Below are 23,004 nucleotides of genomic sequence, written 5' to 3'. Positions count from 1 at the left end.
GTTCAATTATTTTGTTTTTTTTAATCTATTTTAGATTTACTGTTTTTATTATTTTTTATTTTATTTCTTGTGTACATTAGTCTCAAATTGTCTTATGATCAGCTTGTGAGTAAAACATTTTGAACTGAACTAACCTGTACAAAAAGGTACCATAGAAATTAAGTTTAATTGACTTATTAAATTTAAGTGTTCAGTTTATCCAAAATATAATAGATATCTGTCTAATCAGCAGACCTTGTTTTGAGCGGTTTTGTTAAGCTTGTTTTGTTCAAACTTGGATTCAAATCTTTTGTGTTTTTTTATTTCTCAATCACATTAAACATTCACAACTAAGAAAGACTAATAATGACGTATAATACAGTAACATAGAAATATCTCAAGTTCATGACCCAAACTGTTCCAACTTTGGCAAATAACTAATAATGCAGGACCACATCAAGAGAAAGTCCTAAAAATATATAGTTTAAGTTTTTATTAGGGCTTTTATTGTATTTATAATATTGAAATAACAATTAGTAGTGAATTCATACAGAACCAAAGTGTACGAATTAAACAAACAAGATATAATGTGTAAATTAGTCAGCTTTTGAGGTGCTAGTACGCAGATTTAGCTACTTTGGGACAGAACCTGGCTAGCCGTTTCTTGTCTTTGTGCTAAGCTAACCAGTTGCTGGCTGTAGCTTCATACACATTTACCCCAGAGACATGAAAGTGTTATTTATTTTGTCATGTAAGTCTTATTTCCTTAAATGTCTAACTTTTCCTTTAAATCTGGACTTTATAAAACCATCCCATCTCTTTAGCCCAAATTCTGCTGCGTTATTAAGCCATGACTACTTCGTATTTACCAGCTGTTTGCATGTGGATGGTCATTGTCAGTGATAATTATATCAAATGAAGTGTTAACTTATGATGTTAGACTCATTTACACACATTACGACACAGTAGAGGACATTATATTGATATTACCTAGAATAGATATTAGATACTATCTAACTTACCTGGTAGATAGACACCTTAACCATGTGTTGGAGTGAAACATCACAACTCATAACTTGGACAACTCAAATCCTGAAACTTGACCATTTCAGGATAAGATATTATAATATTAGATTATAATTATTGTACATTTGCTGAAATGTGCTATGCAAATAAAGCTGCCTTGCCTTGCCTTACATTTTCACACTTTCATGTTGCAGATAGTAAAGGTAGAACTAATTGTAACTACTTACCTGCTAGCTTGTAAAAAACAAAAAAGGACAATATTTGCCTTTGAATTGCAGTGGAGTAAAAGTATAAAGTTGCATAAAAGTAAAGTGCAAGTTCCTCAAATTTAAATGTAAATTAAGTTGTGTTACTTTCCAGTTTGTTAAAAAACACATTTACATTTTAACCATCCATGCATTTAAGTGGGTATTGTTGTCAGTGCCCTCATCATTATTGTCATTTAACGGCCATGGCGGGCATAAACGTAACGTTTATCCTACCGTGGGGTGTCTTGTGGGGTAGACGCTGCCAGCTTTACATCAAAGTGCAGACGTGGGATCCAGTGAATCTGAACCTGGCATCGTTCTGATAGTGCCGGCCCACCCAAGTGCTGGACTGTCGGTTTAAATCCTGTTTATTGTATAAAACCAAAGATATCATTAGAAGTTTGGCAATAACTCTTAGGAGTACATTTATATTTGAAAAATGTAACGTAGGGGCAACGGTAAAGTACATAACCCATGATGTAAGAACAGGTAACGTTAACAGAGAATCGACGGCGGTATTGCCGAGCTTGCCTTACTTGTTGCTAGCGTTCCTTCTCCGACGGTTAGCTTCGGTTGAACTAGCTAGCGGCTTGCTAGCTCACTTGTTTTGTGTAAAGTTACGTCTTCCTCCTCCAACCGTGGTTTCTTTTAATATCTTGGATATTTGGGTAAGGATATTTGCTTTCACATGTTTATACATTACCACTAAGTAATTATATAGCTTAGCAGGTGCCATTTTGTTTCACTTTTACATTGAGCCGGTCCAAATTTACAGAAACTGACTCCTTGAAGCACCTGATGTTGACAACATGCGACTGACGAAGGTCAGCCACGCCCACACTAATAATCTATACTTTTAATTGGCCAGAAATTACGAGTGACATTGCAAGAAAACAAATCAAATTCTCAAGGTTGTAAAATACCCTTATATGATTGGTTGGTCTTATAAATGAGTTTACGATCATACATTACTCAAATAAAACAGAAAATACTCACCTTTAAATGTAAATTTTCCATTCATAAACCATCCTTTTTAATTTGGAAAGTGAAATTAAACTTTACATTACATCAATCCTATATTTTAAAAACAAGAAATCTGTTTAAATCTTTAATCTATGTAACGTAACCCTATAACATTTTTATTAACTGAATTGATTTCTGTCCAGATCCACTTGCATTTTCTGTTTTTGTATGTTTTATGTTTATCATGTTATTTATCAATAAATAAATAATACAAAACATTTTTTTAAACTTTGTACAGCTGGAACCAGATCATTTTTGCTTTACAAAACAATCATTATTAAAATATCATCTAATCAATTAACTGACTGTTCATTTAAGCTTTTAACAAGTACAGTAAGTGGGAAACAGCTAAAACAACAAGAAAACCCCAGGCTTTGAGAGAGGGTTGTCTGAAATAGCTTCTACTATTGAAATTGATTTGGTTTTTTTTCAAATCAACTTTCTTGATTTCTCATAGGATTTTTTTTCCTTTATTTTCTTGTTTGTGACTTGTCATGCTTTAATGTTTTATCATAAAAGTCATAACTACATTTTTAAAAAGAAAAAATAGGCAATATAGCAAAGTGTTTGTTCAATAAACAAGGGTAAAATATTAGAAAATGACATTCAATGTAATCTCATATAATTAAGTACTGTTTCCTCATAAACCTTAAGCCCTTTGCTTTGCACGCTGTTTTTATTATATTGTGATAGTAATCCTCATGCTCACAGTTTAGGGAACTGACACATTTTGGGAAATACGTTTTTTATTTTCTCTCCTACAGAAAGTTAGATGAGAAGATTGACCCCACTATCATGTTTAGAAAAGAGTGGCATTGATCTTCTCATCTAACCCTCTGCAAGAAATCTCAGCGGTAGCTTCACATTAAGTGAAATGTTACCATCATGTGTGGCTAAACTACAGGAAATCAGACAATTATAAATATATGTTCAGAGGGAATACCATTTCATGGTGTTAGCTGAATTATGAGGAGAAAATAAACTTAAAATGGGCTGGTTCAGAGGTTTATTTATATGTTATTATTACACAAATAATGTTTCACACAGTGTTTAAGTGTAGAAAAATGGCCTTCATTTGGTACAAAATATTGCTTACATTACGTTACAAAATAACATCACAGGATAAAAAATGTTACAACATGTATATTATACTTCTATACCAGAGTATCACAGTCAAAAATGTCAGTGCTTAGTCCAACTTTTATATTCATCCCTTAGATATTGTGTCTAGGGAGAGCACCACAGGCCTGGGATCAATGCAACATACTGTTTAAAATATCCAGCTTTGTTTTTATAGTAACAAAATTATTCTTAGTGTTAACATTCACAGAACAAGTTACAATCAACAAATCAACATTTAAAGTGCAAACTACATAAAGGGGAAAGGGACAGCTTGGGTTGCTTCATAATCATACTTCATCTACCATGAATAGAGCATTGTGTTTCATGGCCTTTTGTAGTGTTTGTGTTTCTTGATTTTTAGCTTAAAGGCAAAATTCCACTCTCAGATACTCTTACACAGTGAACGTCAGTGAATAAAGGACATCTGACTTTGTTCCAGTGTCAACACTCTCCATAAATTGGATTTACCTTTCTCTGTCTCAATCAACCCTTAAAGGGATAGTTCAACATTTTGGGAAATATGCCTATATGCTTTCATGCTGAAAGTTGGATGATATTACTCTCATGTCTGTATTCTAAATATAAAGCTACAGCCAGCAGTCGGTTAACTTAGCTTAGCGTAAAGACTGGAAACGGGGAAAAGGGCTAGCTTAGCTCTGTGTAACAAAACCTCTCAAACTCACTTATTAACACATTACATCTCATTCATTTAAGGCAAAAATAACACGTTGGGGTTTTACAGAAGGGTCCTGTGCAAGGCTACTTCTGCAGTTACTGCAACTCAAGACTTAGGTATAATTTCGACAAGAACGTCAGAAAAAGTGTTGATTTTCAGGACGACTGAGTACATGGTGGAATGTAAGACAACACAAGGGTTAAGTAGTGAACTTAGAGGTGTTGGTAGGCATCTTTTGTTACCTTTCTACTGAACTAAGCTAACTGTTCCCCCGTTTTCAAACTTTATTGCTTAGCTAAGCTAACCGGCGGTTGCCTGCCTTCAAATTCATTGTAGTCATGAGAGTTATATCAATCTTATCATCTAACGCTCTGAAAGAAAGCAAAAGTATTGCTTTAGCTTTTCACGGCATGGTCTACAGTGTTGAAGTGTCTTAGTGTGGATACACCATTTTACATTCAATAAACCAAACAAACAGGAAACACTCCCGCTTTAGACATAAAAATGCAGTTCCTTAAATAACCACTAGATGCTGACTGCCAGAAACATTTAGAAGTTCATCTAAAAAGTCCAAACTTTTCTTTTGAAACATTTTCCACAGGAACTTCTGGTTTAAATAGGTTGTCTATTGTATTGTCTTCATTTAGGAAATATTATGGCATGTATTTTCTTTAGTAATGACAGCTGTCTCGGCCAGCCATTTTGGTTGCTTCTTGTGTGTCCCATCTCAAATTTAGATTTATTCATTCAGTGGCAAAGATGAGAGTAGTAAACCCAACTCAAGGCATTAAATAGTCCCTTCATAAGACGTTGGGTGACATCACAGACACTACATTCATGTGTTTCTACTGTTTCTGGTTAGAAACACCATCCAAGTCCCAAACATAAATTCCTTCATGATTTTACATTAAGCGCTAAAGCTTTGGATGTGCTTTTGTTTCCTCAATTGGCAACATTTAACCAGCAGGCCCAGCACAATCATCACAACTAACCCTATCACTACAATTGCAATAATATAGTTCTGGCCGCCTGATCTATGACACATTTTCTGGGTCACCTTCTCGATGTTGACCGGTTCTGAATACTCCTCGTGAATGCAGGTCACGGTCTCGATGTCGGGAACGACCACGGCCGAGTGCTGGACCATGTGGAGGAAGTCAAGGTTGCTGCAGCAGCTCAGTGGGTTGGAGCCCATGTAGAGGGTTTTTAGTGAGTGCTCCAGAGCGACCATGGTGCTGTACTCCAGGGTGACCAGGTTGTTGTTCTGCAGGTTTAGTGACTCGATGGAGGAGTCTTTGTTCCACATAGGTAGAGCGGTCAACTGGTTGGTGGACAGGTCTATGTGTTTGAGACTCCTCAGCAACGACAGGTCTGTGTTTAGACTGGAAATATTGTTTTCCCTCAAGAGGAGGTGCACCAGGGAATTCTCCAGACCAGAGAGGGAGTCTTTGTCCATGTCTAAGCCCTGGTTCAGGGACAAGTCCAGTAACTTCAGAGGGCTGTTGGCAAACGCATTCGCAGGCAGACTCTTCAGATTGTTTTCAGACAGGTACAGGAACTGCAAGTTTGGTACTGAAGAAAATGAGACACAGCCTGGAGGTTCCTGATGGTTTTGCTCCAAGGAACAGATTATCAGGTTATTCTGCTGGAGCTGAAGGTATTTGAGGCTTGGAGGTCTTTGAAATATTTGATTGTCCAGGGTGGTGAGGCCATTTCCATGTAAGAAGAGCTTTTCCAGTGATCGCAGAGTGTTTTCCCCGAATGTCAGACTCTGCAACGAATTAAAGCTGAGATTGATAATCTTCACTGTCCGGAGAAGGTTTTGGCTGGTGATAGAGAACGAGCTGATACAGTTATTACTCACATTCAGGACCTCGAGTGATCCCATACAGTAAAAAAAGGACTCTGGTAGACTTTTGAGTTGGTTGTAACTCATGTCCAAATATTTCAGGTGAAAAAAATAAACTTTTGTCTTTTTTTCAGGACTTCCTGTGACATTGATGCTTTGAAGTTGGTTTCGTGAAATGTCCAGGTATTCAAGCATGTTGTTTCTAGGGAGAAGGGGGAAGTAAGGCATTTTGTTTTCACTTAGATCAAGAGAGCGGAGTTTATAAAAATCTGTTGATGTTGTGCTTTGGAAAAGCTCCATGCTGTTCTTGCTGAGATTAAGTACTTTTAGGTTACAGAGATTGAAGTTTGTGATGCACGTGATGGAGTTCTTGGACAAATCGAGTTCAGTCAGTCTATCCAAGGAGTCAAAAGCTCCATCTTCAATCTCCATGATGACGTTATTGTGGAGGTTGATTTTAATCAATGACGAGGATCCACTGAAGGTATTTTGTGCTATTTTGGTGATGCTGTTGCTGTTCAGAGAAAGGTTTGCCAGCGATGGAGAATCAGCCAGGAAATACTCCGACATCCCTGTGTACAGCCCATTGTTTGAAAGATCAAGTGACTCTACAGCTGTAAGAGGTCCAATGTTGATTTTGGAGAAAGCAAAAACATTCAGATGATTCTTGGACAGATCCAGGACTCTCAGATCAGTCATGTCTTTGAAGAGCCCCGGCTGAATAAAGTGGATCTTGTTAGAGTGAAGATTCAGATGATGGAAGCCGGTGTGGTACGCTAGAGTTTCCTGGGTGAGATTCTGCACCTGGTTACGAGAGAGGTCCAGCATGTGGACGCCATGAGGAAGGTTGACTGGGGCACTTCTGAGGCTCAGATCACTGCAAAACACATCCATCTGGATCTACAGACAACAGACAAAAACACAAGTCTGATTATGCCGGCACACTGGCAGATTGCCTGACCATGACACAATACAGGCCAAATGTTTAAAGCCTATGTGGAGGGTCAATTTATGAGTTACTGTATCTACGGCATGTTCTTGGCAACAACACAGTCCTCTGAGGCTTATGATGGCAAGTTGTTCTAATGAAAACAATAACTTTTTTACGGCTATTTCCCTTTCAATGAAGGTCACTGCTATGGAATGACTCAATCTCAGACTCTTCAACCAACATAACAAAACGGATTTTTCAGTTTAAACACAACACACCCCACACCTCACAAGTTTCGTCATTGTCTCTCCCTTTTTCCCCTAATAGAATCAAATATTTTAGTTATTAAGTGTAGTTAATAATTGAAACCACATGGCCACCGACCCCTTCTGTCCCAAAAACAGCTCATAACACTGTCTCCTCAGCTTTCTCTCTGAGCCAGTGTATTTAGCTTCTTGGCATATTTTGTGGTATCCTGAAAGTGGCATTCCTCGTTGCTGACAAGCCAGCCCGTAAACAAACACATTGATGTATTTACTGGAGGGCAAAACATCTCGTATCTGTTGTCAGGCACTCAGGGATAAATGAGGGATATTTTAAAGAAAGTATTATTATTATTATAAAAGATCTTTTCTCTGTGACTTCTCGTGTTATCAGTGATAATAGACACACTGTTACATTCTAAAAAAAAACTCTACAGTAAAGCCTTTGTATGTGTATAACATCTGATATATGTGTGCGATGGTTTACATTAACTTTAGTCATAGTAATATAATAACAAATGACTACTAGTCCAAGGCAAGAAACAGAAGAAAACACTGGGCCTTAACTAATCCCTTCCCTGCATGACTCCTAGCATGAGTGTTAGAGATGGGGGACAACTCCACATGTAAATCCTTGTTCTGTTCAGAAATGATTAAATTTAAGGTAATATGAGTCAGAGTTAGACAAATCAATTAGTCATCCTCCAAGTTATACTGACAAAGTGGCTTTCTCACCAGACAGTCTTTTTCTTGCTGAGAAAAAGTAACACAAAGAGAGAAGGATATACTTCAATGACTTCAAAAAAACTGTCCGGTGACCTGGTGGTTTCATTTTTTAATGTCAAATCTGTCCATCCCCTTCCAGTTAATTTCATAATTAGAACAAGTTCTGCTGGTAGTTTGCATGAGAACCAAAAACTCAAACATGATTTGCCAGAAACTCCAAGGAAAAGATGTCACAATCTACACACTTGACTAACAAGTGTCCTCTGTAGTGTGTAACACAAAAACACTTCCCACTTTTTCTTCCAGTGAAGCCAAATAATGTGTCTCTGTCCAAACATTGAAGACCGAAGGTCTGACAGCAGCTCAGTTCAAGAGCAAAAACTAATAAACCAGATCTGCTCAGGTCAAACGCTTTCAAATAAACCGTCGGCCTGTAGATAATCTGAAAATACCCCAAGCACCTGATGGATTATAGGTGCCTCATCTCAGTTGCCATGGGCAACCTATAGAAATAAACTATAAACAGATGAACCCATATTAAGTATATTGATTTAACTGAAGATGTGAGGAATGTGCCATAAAACTGAGAAAAAAAACGTAACTTAACATGTCAGAGTGTGACTGTTGAACCTCTGCTAACAATACGTATGTGTGTGTGTGTGTGTGTGTGTGTGTGTGTGTGTGTGTGTGTGTGTGTGTGTGTGTGTGTGTGTGTGTGTGTGTGTGTGTGTGTGTGTCTCAGGTTTTACTTACAACTTGGCATGCAGGCAGGTGGCCAGGAGGATGTACGGATGCCGCCACGCAGCTGACCAACAGCGGGAAGAGCAGCTGGAAGGCGGCCATGGTGCTGCACAGGGAGAGTCCAGACCACAGCAGTTATAAACACATGAATGCAGGAAGTATGTTGTAGGTGATTTGACTCGAAAAGGGAAGGAAGAGGGACGTAGTCCTATACCTACAGTGTGACATGACGACCTATGACTATGCTATTTATGGCCTGAGATACAAAAGGGGCTTTTTGTTGTATGCTGTGACATTTCTCTTTTATATTGTATTACATACTGTTTTTAGCTGCAGAACTGGTAGAACATATGACTAAGCGAACAAAGCTAAATACTTTCCGTGAGTTCTCAGTCAATGGAATCAATTCTGTACTGTAGGTTTATTGTTTTGAAACAGAAAAAGCAAAGATTGTTTTTGTTGGGCTTTGATGACTCAAAGTTCTGTGCCTCATTAGTTTGCGGAAACTTGCTAAAATATTTCCTGATAGGTTCCCCTGAACAGAACAACGCAACATGTACAGTAAGCTTACAGGGCTGACAATGTGGGAGTAATTAGTACCGCAGTAATGGTAAGTACCCATGGGGTTGATAAGGACCTGGAAAATTAGGTGAAACAAAAGAGGTATAGGTCAACCATAAAGGTTTGCAGATAGTGAATAAAGACACCCAGACAGGTTTTTTTTTTCCAATTAGAAAATGTTAGCAGGTGTTGCTCTAAAAACCTACTTACTGTTAATCTCAGTGTTAAAAACCTTGTGTGAAATACTCCCTAAACTCCCATGTAAGACGTTCACGCAACCACAGATTTGCTCTGAGAATCTCTATAAGAGCAAATTCAATAAAGATATTCATCACATTGCTCTCATGTGATGTGTGCGAGTGTTTGTATCTGCACAAAATACAGACATGTCATTCATTTAGTGCCACTGAAAAGCATTTGGATTTGTTGGCAATTAGCTATAGAAACACATTTTTGTTCAATAAGCACCTCAAAAAGCGCTCTAAAATGCTTCTTAAGACAGAAAAGAGAGCTGCGTGACTTACAGAACCCTTTTTTTTGACTTTTTTTAACACATTTACAATCTGATAAAACATTGTGGTCATTGATCAGCAGACAGATGCACTGTTCCCCTCTACCTCAAACAAGAAATGGGCTTCCAGGTACTGTTAAGTATAAATTTGAGGTTTACTCAAGTATTTCCATGTTATGCTACTGTGTTCTTCCTCTCCACTACATTTCTGAGAAAAAAATGGCCTTCTTCTCTCGTTAATCATCGTTTAACCCCTCAGATTTATCTTGCGACCCCTATAAAGTGATTCCGGGCCCTAGGTTGGGTACCACTGGACTAGAACTGTGCACCTTGAGCAGCTACAACAGTAAAATGTTGCTTACACAGTGATGCAACGAGTACTTTTCTGATTCTAATAATACTTGTGTACTCTTTACCTTTTTCCTTCAGTGAAGTTGTAAATTTAAAGCAGGGGGACCAGAAATACTGCGAGTATTTCAAGCAAAGATGACCCACCTGTTTATTTCAGCTGTATCAAAATCTGCAGACTATTTAAAGTGTAAAATATCTTGAATAAGTGGTCAAAATCTGGTTTAAACATGGCATTTCACATTAAGAATGAGCTTTTCACTTTACTCTTAACTGCTGATTTTCCATCTTGTTCAATTATATATTTCTCAAATTCTTTTGTAAGTATTTAGATCCTTGAGTAAGAGTAGTAGTAACACAATGTAAAAATACAGAGGTTTCATCTGAAATATGTCCTTACATCATGTTTTTTAGTGTAAAATGTCCCTGCAAACTGCTAACTGAAAAGACCTCTATACTCACGTAGTTCAGAGTTTAAATGCAGGACTTGACTTGAGTATTCTTACATTACTGTATTGGTACATTTACTTAATAATAACTTCAGTAAAGGATCTTCGAATCCCAGCCGTTTGTAACCATGCACATATCTGCTCCCACAGTCAAGTCCAAGGCTTCCAACAACCAAACCATGCAACAACATGCTTGAAGACTTGTTTTTATGAGAGCTGAACATTTACCTCACTTTCAGCTGATTACTAGTCTTCACAGTGCCTCCTGACCATGTTGATTTCACATCCTCAGAGCGCACACCCACTCACAGATGATCGATAGTAACCAAGAAAACACTGCAAGCCAAACAAGCTCCTCTCAGCTGACTCTTCCCTCCACATCGCACGGCTCAGGCTGCTGTCCAGCCATCACATCCTGTGAGAATATCCTGCATCGCTGGGCCCTCTTCCCCCCTCCCACTGTTCTCAGGGAAATGCCTTATAAGGGGGGCTGGGAAGTTCAAGGAGACACACACACAGCCCCCACAACCCCTCCTCCCCCCATCTCCAAATACCCTCTATTAATCCAAAGATTTCTTTAGAAATAGTTTAGATGTTCTCACACACCAATCTCCTTTTGGAATTTGGGTTACTTTAAAAGTTCTCCAAATGTTTATTATGTTTTTAAAGCGTCCTTTTATGGATAAATATTTGAACAGAGAGAATATATGTCCCTTCTGAGAGAACAAAATGTCAGCAGCAGTTAATGATGGATTTATAAGAATCTGTCCTTTTGCACGTGTGTTGAAAAACACATCCTCTTTAAGACTGTTTGTCATGTGGCTTTTCTGTGGTTTGCCAAACTGTAAACAAACAACACTGTAATTAAAATGAATAAAGACCAGTTTGCATATCCAATTTACTGTAAATCGCTGTACAACTGTCTCTGAATGTCTCGAACCAGCTGGGAAAGTGAATGAGTGACACCTTCTCCTCCTTTAGCAATAACTGTCTAAGTGCTCTTTAACAAGGCACGGCAACTCTCTGATTTCTTCCGCGGTAGACTGTACTGTGTCATTTTGAAATAGGTTGTATTTCAAGGAAAGACAATTATTTTTGTATTACAAGATTTCTATATTTTGTTAAAATGTGCAAAAGTGGCGTTATCTTATTGCGAATGTGCATTGATTTTCAGAACAGAAGTCTGAACATTGAATAAAGCCAGTATGTTTAGATTTGCAAATGAGATATTATCTAATGCCAACTTAGGTGAATTTAGGCGAAATCTACAGATGCAAATATACAATGTGTTGTAAAACAAATACCTAAATGTGTAATTTGGATGTATTTTTTCCCCACTAGACAAAAAGAATACATGTCTGACAAATAGCTCAAAATTGAAGAAAAAACCCCGGATGTTTCAGCCTGTAGTATCTCGCTGTAAAGCGTAAATGTACTTAGTTACATTCATCCACTGCTGATGAAAAACAGGAAACAAAGAATACAATTGATTGTGGATAAGTGTAGAAGAAGAAGTTACCTTACCTGGTCTCTTCTTCTTCAGCAGTGTCTTGTACATACGTGGTAGTAGGTGAGGTTTCACATTCACTATCCTTTCATCCTTTAATGTTTTATCAGTGGTGTCATGTGAAAACACACACACACACACACACACACACACACACACACCTCTTCATCGCTGCTGGCCTTCCTTGGGGGATTCTCCCCTTTTTATTTACCGGGATTCCCAGACTTTGTTTCCATTTGCATGCAGCTCAGTGTCACCATCACTCATGGGTGTGTGGAGGGTTTTTTTTTCTATCCTTTCAGTTTCCTGGAGGGAAGAAGTGAGATCAGCGATATGTTATTCCAGGATATTAATAACAAATGCAATGGGAGAGGCAGGCAAAGTGTGTTGATAAATACAGTACCTGCTGTTTTTACCCTGTTGAGTGCCTAGTAAGATCAACTCTGCCTCCTGCTGTTCACAGTCAGACCATGCAGTCATACCTGCTGGGGTAATTGTGTCCTCAAAAGCAATGTAAAGAGTACGTTCACTCAAGTACTGTACTTAACTGCAATCTTGAGGTACTTGTACTTTACTTGAGTACTTCCATTGTATGTTATTTTATTCTGATACTCCACTACATGTATCTGACAACTGTAGTTACTTTGCAGATTCATTTTATTAATACAAGATATAAATCAACTAACATTGGTTGGCTAAGGGGCAAAATTCACATGCTAGCAGCAAACAAGTTATAATAATAAAATTAATAAAAAGTAATTAGAGGCAACCCAATGAAGTGTCGCCTCTTATTATTGAGAACTTGCTTGTGATAGATAGATATATAGATAGATATATAGATAGATATATAGATAGATAGATAGATAGATAGATAGATTTTTATTGATCCCAAAAAAAGGGAAATGTCAGTGTTGCAGGAGCAAAATATTAGACACACCGTACACATACAGAATATACATGAAATATAAGAACAAATAAATAATTTAAAATTAAATTAAATAATCAAAATTAACTCCAACTTTACCAGCTGCAACATTAAAGTGATGAACACATTGTTACATCAATTACTATAGTACATCATTATATTATCTATATCTGAAATGGGCCATTCTGCACAATGACCACTTTTACCTTTGAAGCTATGTTTTTTTTTTTTAGATGATTTCTTTTAGGCATATGAGGCCTTTATATATATATATATATATGATAGCTGAAAACATGAAAGGAGAGAATGGGGGGGATGACATGCAGCAAAGGGCCGCAAGTTGGAGTCGAACCCGGGCCAGCTGCAACATGGATAAAAAAAATCTCTCTAACACTAACTCTCTAAAACTCTAACACTTTACTTGAAGATTTCTCAATAATAGTGTCATGACATCACAGTCATGACACATAAACCCTAACCATAACTTGTCATGACAAAACCGAATGACACTTACTGAAAGAAGCGTTATGTCATTAACATTTATGACCTGTTTATGTTCTATGTTCATGTGAGTGCCATGTCACTCATATGTAGATACCTTTAAATAAAGTGTAACCAAAAAAAACTAAATGCAACTGCTCTCGGGGAACATACACCAATGTTGGAGAATTGTGTTCGGTCTTTGTAAATATACTCCTCTGTCTGTAAAGTGTCTGGGATGACCTTTATTAACCATTATAATTTGACACTATAAATAAAATTGAATGTAAAATTTGAAAAGAAAGTCTTTGTACTGTGGGAGGTAGTCGGAGAAACCCTGAAAAAACCCACGCTGACACAAGAAGAATAATATATAAATGATCGGCATTGAATTTAGCTTAAATGAATTCAAATGAACACGTTTGTAACAGAACAGGTGGAGTCAGAGTACGTGGAGTTCATTTGAAAGGGCTGTGGGGGTACGACTGATAAAAAAAAGGCTGGAAACCACTCCTGTAAAACTTCAAAGACAGCACAAAGGAAGTGACCGTTTGCTGAGCACAGTTCTTCTCACATAAACACACACATGCTGAACAATAAAAACAGTGTGGGTGACTTTAGGCTGAGCTTTAGCGGTCTATAGTATACAATATAATCGCAACGTCCCTGGTTCGAGACCTTTTTTTCTTTTCTTTTTTTTTAAAGTCATCCCCTTCTTGGTTAACGGCATGCAAATGAGGGATTGAATAAAAAAAATGTTTCATTTACATCCTATCGGTTTGCATTTGTGGTATGTGCTACGGCATAGTTAACTATATCTGACTATAGTACATTATATTTCCCATGTAGTATGTGAATAAACAAAAATTAGTTCTCCCTAAACCAAAGATTTACCTTTGAAAACATACATACTAAACAGACTATATAAAAAACTGAATGTACACATCTTCCTTCACTTTAAAATATGATTTAATCGTTTGATATTTGTTTCTTCATCTTATTCCGAGGAAAACAACAAAACACAGAACAAAACACATGTTTAATTGGCCAGGAATAGGTTTTATATAAAATTTGAACAGTGGATACAGAGGCGATATTATGTGTATAAAAAAATACATACAGTAAAAGGAAAATAAATGAATCTTATCTTTTTTTCTATTTTGAGCAGATGTTCAAGTTAGCTGATGAAATGTAAAAGGCACTAAATGTACAACATTCCAGTTTTAAAGACGTTAAACAGGCCAAGGTTATTCCGAGATGAACGAAAAATAAAAACAAAAAAATCACAGGGAATTTGTTTGTCTTTGATTTGCAAGACATAGTGCAGATTTTACAACATAACATACCAAACAATTCTCAAGTAACACACAACTATTTACCATCGAAGAACACTAATCACGCACTTTTAAGACTCGTCAGGAGTGGAGTGTACATTGCAAACTTGCATTCATCTCCTTCGGACACCAACACACCGAACGTTGCTTGTGAGCTCGGTCGGATCAGAAACCTTTCATAATTTATAGTTTACATCACAATTTCTACAACAGCACTAAACCCTGCAACAAGTCACAATTAGGAGCAAAGCGACCAGCAGTAATGGTTTGTCGGTATCATACAGGTTGCTTTTTGATTTGGTGAATACATTGAAATACATGCTAACTGGCAAAAGAAACGATCAGAAAACAGAACAGAAAACATGAAAGAGAAAACACTGGAAGACTACAGTGCCTGCATTGAGTGGTGTCACCACCAGAGTCCAGTCAAAATGGAGTGAATTAAGATTTTCTTCAGCCAGAAGGTAGTTGTGAACGTAAATACGTATTTTACCCCCAAAACAGAGACAGTTTGAAATAAGTTAAAACTCTGGAGAAGCAACTTATTTTATTTCTATGTAGACTCACACAGTCCAGGTTGGTACAGGCCAGAGTTATAATAAACTGAAAGGTTTCCCACATTCTGGATTAATTGTAATGATATTTGGTACAAACATTAGTTGTCTCTTAACGATGAGAGGATGAACCAATGTCAAAATTAACTCGGCCAACATAATATTCTCTAACTTGGATTTGTTTAAGGGGGCAATAATCAATCTTTTTTTTATATTAGAAATGAATAAAGCTAAGCTTTATGAAGTTAGGGAGTTGCAAGTCATTGTTAAATTGTCCGACTGCAACTTGTCTGTTTTGGTTCACTCTCACCGCGCAATTGTATTGGGTCGCAGCAGGCAGCTGCTTTCAGAGATAAAGCTGTAAAAACACACCGTGCACTACCTGCTCCACACCACAAACAGACAGACCCAGTTAGACACTAGCTGGTGAACACAGTGGGGCATTTGGCAGCGAAAGAGCCAGATGTTTCCCTCAGGAGTTGGTAGAGACCAAAAACAAACTAAACTAAAAAAGAGTGAATGTTAGACCTAAATCCATCAGGTGGCCAGAAACACGACTCCCAAAAAATTATAATGTGGCTCTGGATGTGTGAATACACTGTTTGTTAAAAACTTCTCCAAACCAACTTAAAAGCTTATGGATCTTTTGAGTTAGAATATAAATGAGGCACTAAAAACAATATGACCTTCAAGCTCAAGACACGTCACGTTCATTTTGTGTTTCGTTTTTTTGTGTACACTGTTGACTGAAGAAAGTTTTATTGAAGGCATTTTGAATTGACAGGCTCAATAGTCCCTGCAGGCACTGTATATGCTGGGAGTGTTTGCTGACAAATAATTAAGACAAAAAGGAGAGAACATTAAGCATGCCGCCAACTTTCTAGAACTATACAGCAAACTACTTTCCTTCTCTAGAAAGACATCCACAGCCAAACCACACTGGACTGAGTTACAGTAAACAGCACTATATCTTACATGAGCAAGAAATATATACAAATACTGGTCAACATTGACATTTGCGGAATCACAAGCTGAAGGCATTTAGACTGGTTGCAACACAAATATCATTCTCATGGGTAACCACACCGGTAACACAACTTTAACATACTTTTGGCTTTTAAATGCTTCAAACTAAATGACAAACAGATTTGGAATGCATGTTAAAGCATAAAAGCATCTGAAAACAACTTCCTTAATATTACTATTGATATTAGATATTTGGCCCATTAGTTTGAAAAAATTAAGAGCTTAACACAATATAATAGAAGGAAAAAAAATGATGGATATTTTCATAATAATGATTGTTATGTTAGTAAATTGCATGCAAACAGTGTATTTAACATTTGTTTTGTCCAACAAATGAGAGCTCCCAGTTTTCATAGAAGGAGATATTTCACCTCAGTAAAACATTTTGTTTTAACATGCATATTTCTAAATTACTCAAAACAAAGCTGAAATAATGGCCCAGGTAATTACCACTTTTTTCTTTTATTCTTTCAAAGCACAGCGACAAGCAGGCAGAAAAAAACTATAAGTGTGGATGCAGAACACAAAACTCTACTTGGCTTGCATTGCCTGTTTGTTCTTATGCATGTAGGTAGAAAGAAAAAGAAAACAAATGCAGACACCCGGAGCAACCAAGGAAACTAAGACTGGTTAAAGAGCTCTAAGAGTGTACTGAGTTCACTGAGGTGAAAATAAAATGGGAGGCAGTGTCTTTTTAAAAAAAGGTACCACAACAACATGCCAGGACTCTACAGAAAACTGAAGCATTCACAGTAATACAATGTCAGACGGCTTCTTCTATCTGAGGAGTACCAAATTTAGTCTGTAGATGTCATTTTAACGGCATGCAATGTTACTGAAGGCAATGCAAAATCTAACTCTACATTATCTGACCCCGACAAAACAAGATCACCACGGAACTGCCAAACGGTGGAAACGAACTGTGGCTTCAGCAGCCTGTTGCACCATCTGTGTGTAAATACAAACGTAGCTTAGCTGGAATGTCATTTAAGAGTCATCTTACAGAAACAGGCTTCTCTATACAAGTTAGTTACAACCGAGAGTTAGGATTAAGATTATTTTGTATTCCAGGTATTCTTCCTCCTTGTCAAAACCTGGCGCCTACATTACCCACAATGCAACTGGGCCATCAACTTGTTCCGTCTGTTTTTTAAGATTATTTTTGGGCATTTTAGGCTTTATTTGACAAGACAGATGAAGACATGAAAAGCGGAGAGAGAGGGGGAATGGCATGCAGCAAAGGGCCGCAGACCCGCGTTGAACCCAGGCCCGCTGCGTTGAGGAGTAAAGCTCTATATATGGAGTAAAGCTCTATATATGGGCGTCTGCTCTACCAACTGAGCTATCTGGGCGTCCTTTATTTCATTTTCAAACTTGTAGTCTTTGGCCCCATCTGATGCTGACTCAAGTGACATAATTTGAGGTAATTTATCAGATTTCACACAGCTTCCTTATGGAGACACTAAAGGTTTATTATTCCTTATTTTGCATATGCAGTACTACTCCCCGACACCTGGAAACAGACTTTGAGGTCAGACTTTAGTGTCCTACAACTAAAAACAGGATGGATTTCCATTTTCCAAGGCTGTCTTAAAGTTTGACCAGCTCAGCGGTTTGATATCCCTCATGACTGTTGTCAAAAGATCCATTATTTAGTGTAGAGAGCTGGTTTAAACATTATTCGGAGGGGTATTTTACATGTTGTGGATGACTGTAGTCTTGACTTAAGACTGTGTTGTGCTAGAAACAGCTTCCTATCTTCCCAGTCATTTGCTGGTCCATTTTCCTTTTCTACTTAAGTAGAATTGCACAAGTTTTTCTTTTAATCAACATCGTTGAGGACACAGCCACCTTGTTATGAACGATTGAACCACACAGTGCGTGGCATAAAAGTCGTTGTTTTTGGCCGTGCAGAAAGGCCAATCCAAATGTGACAGTGACAGTTTGGCAGAATATCTTAAACTTGTATTGATGTTGTTATAGTATAGTTTACGTTGATAAATAATGAGGTGCTGTTAGTCGGACAAACGCATGTTGTAATATGTTATCTAGTTCACATGCAATAGGATCTCACTTTCCTTTCCTACTAGTTAGTAAGGTACATTTCTGCAACAATGTTTTGATAAGTAGTATAGGTGGTGTTGGAATTTATAATTGCTTTGCTTAATACTGTGTGAATTACAATCATCATTGAGGGTGTTATTTTCAGTTAGGGTGAGTAAATGTTGCAGAGGAAAAGAACACCAGGCAGATGTTACAGTTGAAAACATAACACCAGACAAAGGAGTAGTCTATAATTCTTGTAATAAATTATGTGCTCGCATGACCTTGTTTGTGTCTGCCGAAACTAAATGTCTCCTGTTAAAGTTGCTGAGCTTTCTGTTTGGAGTGTCTGAAATGTGTGTATAAGGGGGCAGCCGAGAAAGAGAACGACAGACAATTGGGTAATCTGCTGCTGGGACTTGTCTCTCTGTACTTTGCCTGCATCTTGTCTCCAGAACGTTCTGTAATAAAGTACATTCCATACTCCAAGTGCAATTGAGAATCTCTTCCTTCCAAAAAAGAACCTTGGGCACAATTGTAGCCCAACAGTAAGGATGGTTTAGTGTGAAACAAAGTTCCCAATATAGCAGTTGTTATAAACTCCCAATCAAACTCATGTTCAGCTGGTGCAACAGCCTGCAGACCCCTTTGTAGGCACAATGATAACAATAAACATATCTTAACATGTGGAATGATATCTATGGAGGAATTCTTTTTTTTACTGAGTACAATTTAAAGGACTGATGTGTTTCCATTAGGGTGTTGCTTAGCTTTTTTTGGTCATTACAATAAAAAGCACATGGAGACATTACTTTATCATAAAACAGCATCATGCTTTCAGAGGACAAGAGAAGAAAAAAAAAATTAGAAAAAAAACTGCACCAACTTTTGTCCCTGTATTAACATTCCCACCCTTCCCAAGAGCAGCTGATAGAGAGGTCTGATACTTATTTTATACTGTGTTTTTTGGTCCCCAGTTCCTCTTCAGTTTTTACGAATGTCAGCGTAGACCACTGGCTCCATCTTGTGGAATGAGTTTTTGCTGCCCGAGTGATCCAACTGGGCGTATATCACCGGGCCCTAGTAAATAATAAAGAAAGGGGCAAAAAAAAACAGTCAGTGAAAGACACCAACATATCCAGATAAATCAAAGCACAGAGAGGAACCTTGGTATATGCAGAGTCCCTTTTGTTTTTTCCTACTGCACCATTTTTAAACTCAGGGGTGGTTAAATGTTTCATTACGGTCTGCAGTAGCTCAGTCCGTAGGGGGTTGGGAACTGAAGGGTTGCTGGTTCAAGTCCCTGTTTGGACCAAAGTACTGTCAAGGTGCTCTTGAGCAAGTCACTGAACCCCCCTCAGCCTGGTCCAGCACTGGCAGCCCACTCACTCGAATATATCACTCCATTAGTGCATGTATAGAACCAGAGCATGTGTGTGTACTTCATGTGTAATAATTAGCGTGTAATAACGACGAGTGTAGTTTTAATTTCCCCATAGGGGATCAATAAAGAGTCAAATTAAATTATAAAAATGTATCTAGAGCCGTTAATAAGGTTTTTGGTATTTTTCCAGTACAACTTCGGTATGGTAGATTATTTAAATTCTACGTAATAGAAGAATTTCATTTAGAGTTTGGCGCTGACTGGTTCCATTAGTAATTAGCCATAAGGTTAGAAATATAATAAGTCTGTAATAGACTTTGTAGCCAAAATGCAGACACTCAGAACCCTAAGGGGAAAAAAACCTTCCCATAAAACCACTATATTTTATCACACTGCCATTATAGAACTAATTCATGCATTTTATATTAGGCGTTATAACTAGAGCCCTGGAGTAATTTTTACTATTTTCCACCAGATTGAGCCATTCTCATGTTTGCCCCGTGGCGCAAATACAGGCATTTAGTGTACAGTATAACCATGAGCCATTCTCATGTTTGCCCTGTGGGGCAAATACAGGCATTTAGTGTACAGTATAACCATGAGCCATTCTCATGTTTGCCCTGTGGGGCAAATACAGGCATTTAGTGTACAGTATAACCATGAGCCATTCTCATGTTTGCCCTGTGGGGCAAATACAGGCATTTAGTGTACAGAATAACCATCTGCAACCCGGTGCCATTATGTAAACAAACTGCCATTTAAAGAGCAAACATCGTGACATTTTATATATATTTAATAGTGATGAGGTTGGTAAAAAGAATTAAGTCAGTCAACAATTTTGTTTTATGTCAGATTTTTTTGATGCAGACATTTTTCATTAGACATCCAAGCTATTTTTTTAGAAGGATGTTCAAGGGTTAATATATTCACAGCACTTCTTCTTTGTACTAGCAGCATTTTCTTTCATTCAATCGTCCTTGGACATAAAAGGTTTAGTTTTTCTGGCTTTTCTCAATTGACCACAAATCCATTTTCAAAGAAAATGTTGCTGTTCAGTTTCATTTTATTATTTAAAGTTAATAGCGACAAAAAAAAGAAACCTGGTGGAAATGCCTTGGCTCTGAGCAGTTGCCAGGCAACCAGACGAGAGTCCACAAGGTTACGAAATAGTCCGACACATAACCCACAATGCAATTTGGACGTTCTACAGATTAAACAAATGAGATATAATAAAAGTTAATAGGTGAGATTTAGAGGTGCTGGTAGGCAGATTTCTTTTTCATTGGATAGAGCAATGCTAGCTGTGCTGAGCTAAGCTAATCAGCTGCTAGCAATAGCTTGATTTAGCGTACAGACATGAGTGGCATCAATCTGCTCATCAAACAAGAAAGCACATAAGTTTATATCCCAAAATGTCAAACTTTTCCTTTAAGTTGTGCATTTTTATTCTATGGTTTGTTTGTTTTTTAAATTATTTCTGACAATAATATTCTTGTCGCCCAATCTTAAACTCTATTTTTGCAGTTGTTTGGACAAATAAGATGTAAATAAACTTTATTATAGCTAGTGGTGGATTCATGTTTAGGTTTCTGTGATGGATTTGAAGCACCTACGGAATATTGGACTGAATCAGTGGACAGGGATAGAGACTCAGTCCATATCGGTTTGGACAAACATCATGAATGCAACATTTTCCCAGTGAAATGGTGGCAGCCAGTGGATTTGTCTGTTCCCCAGCTCCTACCTGTAGTGGACCCGAGGGACTGGTACACCTGGAGCCCTCCAGGCTGGACTCCACCTTCTTTCGTGGTTTTGGAGCCTGAGAGCTCACGCTTTCCAAGGACGTACATCTATTTAAGGGTTTACGATTTTGCCGTGGTGTCGAGCAATCATTGGTGCGCAGTCAAATGGAGACAAACACACATAATGGGACAAAAGACAAAAATAAAACAATGACAGATGAGCAGCACAAGAAACAGTAGCTGCAAACAAAGTGCATGGTGTGTCTTAGTGGTTTGGCAGAGATACTGAAAGCAGTGAGGAGACTAGTAGAGGTGCACCGATCTGAAGTGATATCAAACTTTTAAGTACTGTGATTTAATAAATATCTTTATGAAAAGGAATTTTTCTGGCAGAAGGGCAACAATTTCCTGGTGTTAACGGTATAGCTGTCCACATTGGTTTCACAGGCTAAATAGGCCTGAAATCTACAGTTAATGATAATTTGGGTTCTTTTATTTCCAAAGACTCAACTTGTTATTTTCTTTTTGTTTTTTAAAGATTTTTTTGGGGGGGCGGGGGCAACTGGGTAGCTCACCTGGTAGAGCACCCCCTCTTTGCTCTGTATTCAGGCTTCAGAAAATCACAGGTCATTTTAAAGAGATAAAACATTTCTATTGGCTGTTCTGAGCATGCATGGCCAATGCCACAAAGAGGGGAGAGCTGCAGGAAGAGGTCTCACTCCACATCAAATTCTGCCTTTTTTTTGCATTCTACCCACTGTAGCCTTAAATATGTATCCAAATAAATAAAACTATCAAGATCAAACAATATTAATGAACTTGGATCAGGGTCGGGGCCAAAACTTAATCCAGACATCCCTAAATCTTGCATTACACTATATCTGATGTCTGAATATCTTCAGACATCACTTTGGGCTCCTGGGAATTTTAATATTATTTTTCTCTATATTAATGTGTTTTACAGTTTTATAGACCCATAAATCAATGAATTGAGAGAATAATCAGCTGATTAATTGAATAATATTTCAGCCAGTGGTGGTATGTTTACTCAGGTACTGTATCCAATACAAATTCTAGGCAGTAATACTAATCCAGAAACATAATATTGACCATTTTACTGCACAATGGATACTTTTACTTTAATTACTTTAAGTACATTTTGCTGATAATACTTACATACTTTGACTTAGAAAAAGTTATGAATGCAGGCCTTTCACTTGTAGTTGAGTATTTTCGGAATGTGGTATTAATTAAGTAAATTTTCTGAATACTTCCTCCTCCTGGTTGCAGCTCTGCCATTTATTGGTTTGTTCTTAGATCAATAAAATTAAATCAGAATCAAACAGGTTATCGGTGCACCTCTAGTAAAGACTGAAGATGCTCCGATATCGATACAAGTATCGGTACCAGCTCCGTCACTGCCTAAAACGCTGGTATCGGGAAGTACTGGAGTTTATGCACCGATCCAATACCAAATAATAAAATCTACATCAAAGTAATTCATTTTTGTTCTTTTCCCGTTATAACTGACTGTCAAACTGGATGATAAAAGAAAG

At 37.6% G+C, this 23,004-nt stretch overlaps 2 protein-coding genes across 2 annotated transcripts in view; both read right to left on the bottom strand.

Annotated features, from left to right (window-relative positions):
- Positions 1 to 4,705: 4,705 nt before the first annotated feature.
- Positions 4,706 to 10,921, bottom strand: lrrc32 (leucine rich repeat containing 32). Its single transcript, XM_032532927.1, is given in 5 exon segments — positions 4,706 to 6,823; positions 8,597 to 8,690; positions 10,682 to 10,743; positions 10,746 to 10,799; positions 10,802 to 10,921. Coding segments are annotated over 5 exon segments (2,085 nt in total). The 5' UTR covers positions 10,835 to 10,921; the 3' UTR covers positions 4,706 to 4,981.
- A 3,482-nt stretch (positions 10,922 to 14,403) lies between these two features.
- The window catches only part of mpzl1l (myelin protein zero-like 1 like), a 19,846-nt gene continuing 11,245 nt past the window's right edge, over positions 14,404 to 23,004 (bottom strand). Inside the window, exons 5-6 of the mRNA XM_032533689.1 lie at positions 21,451 to 21,556; positions 14,404 to 19,402 (exon numbers count right to left, since the gene is read on the bottom strand). Of these exons, the coding sequence (XP_032389580.1) occupies positions 19,307 to 19,402; positions 21,451 to 21,556 (202 nt within the window). The 3' untranslated portion in view covers positions 14,404 to 19,306. The remainder of the gene's footprint in view (positions 19,403 to 21,450; positions 21,557 to 23,004) is intronic.

The sequence above is a fragment of the Etheostoma spectabile genome, chromosome 13, assembly GCF_008692095.1.
Source record: "Etheostoma spectabile isolate EspeVRDwgs_2016 chromosome 13, UIUC_Espe_1.0, whole genome shotgun sequence".
NCBI classification, from domain to species: domain Eukaryota; kingdom Metazoa; phylum Chordata; class Actinopteri; order Perciformes; family Percidae; genus Etheostoma; species Etheostoma spectabile.
The sequence above is the reverse complement of the archived record's forward strand: the minus strand, read 5'-3'. Positions and strand labels throughout refer to the sequence as shown.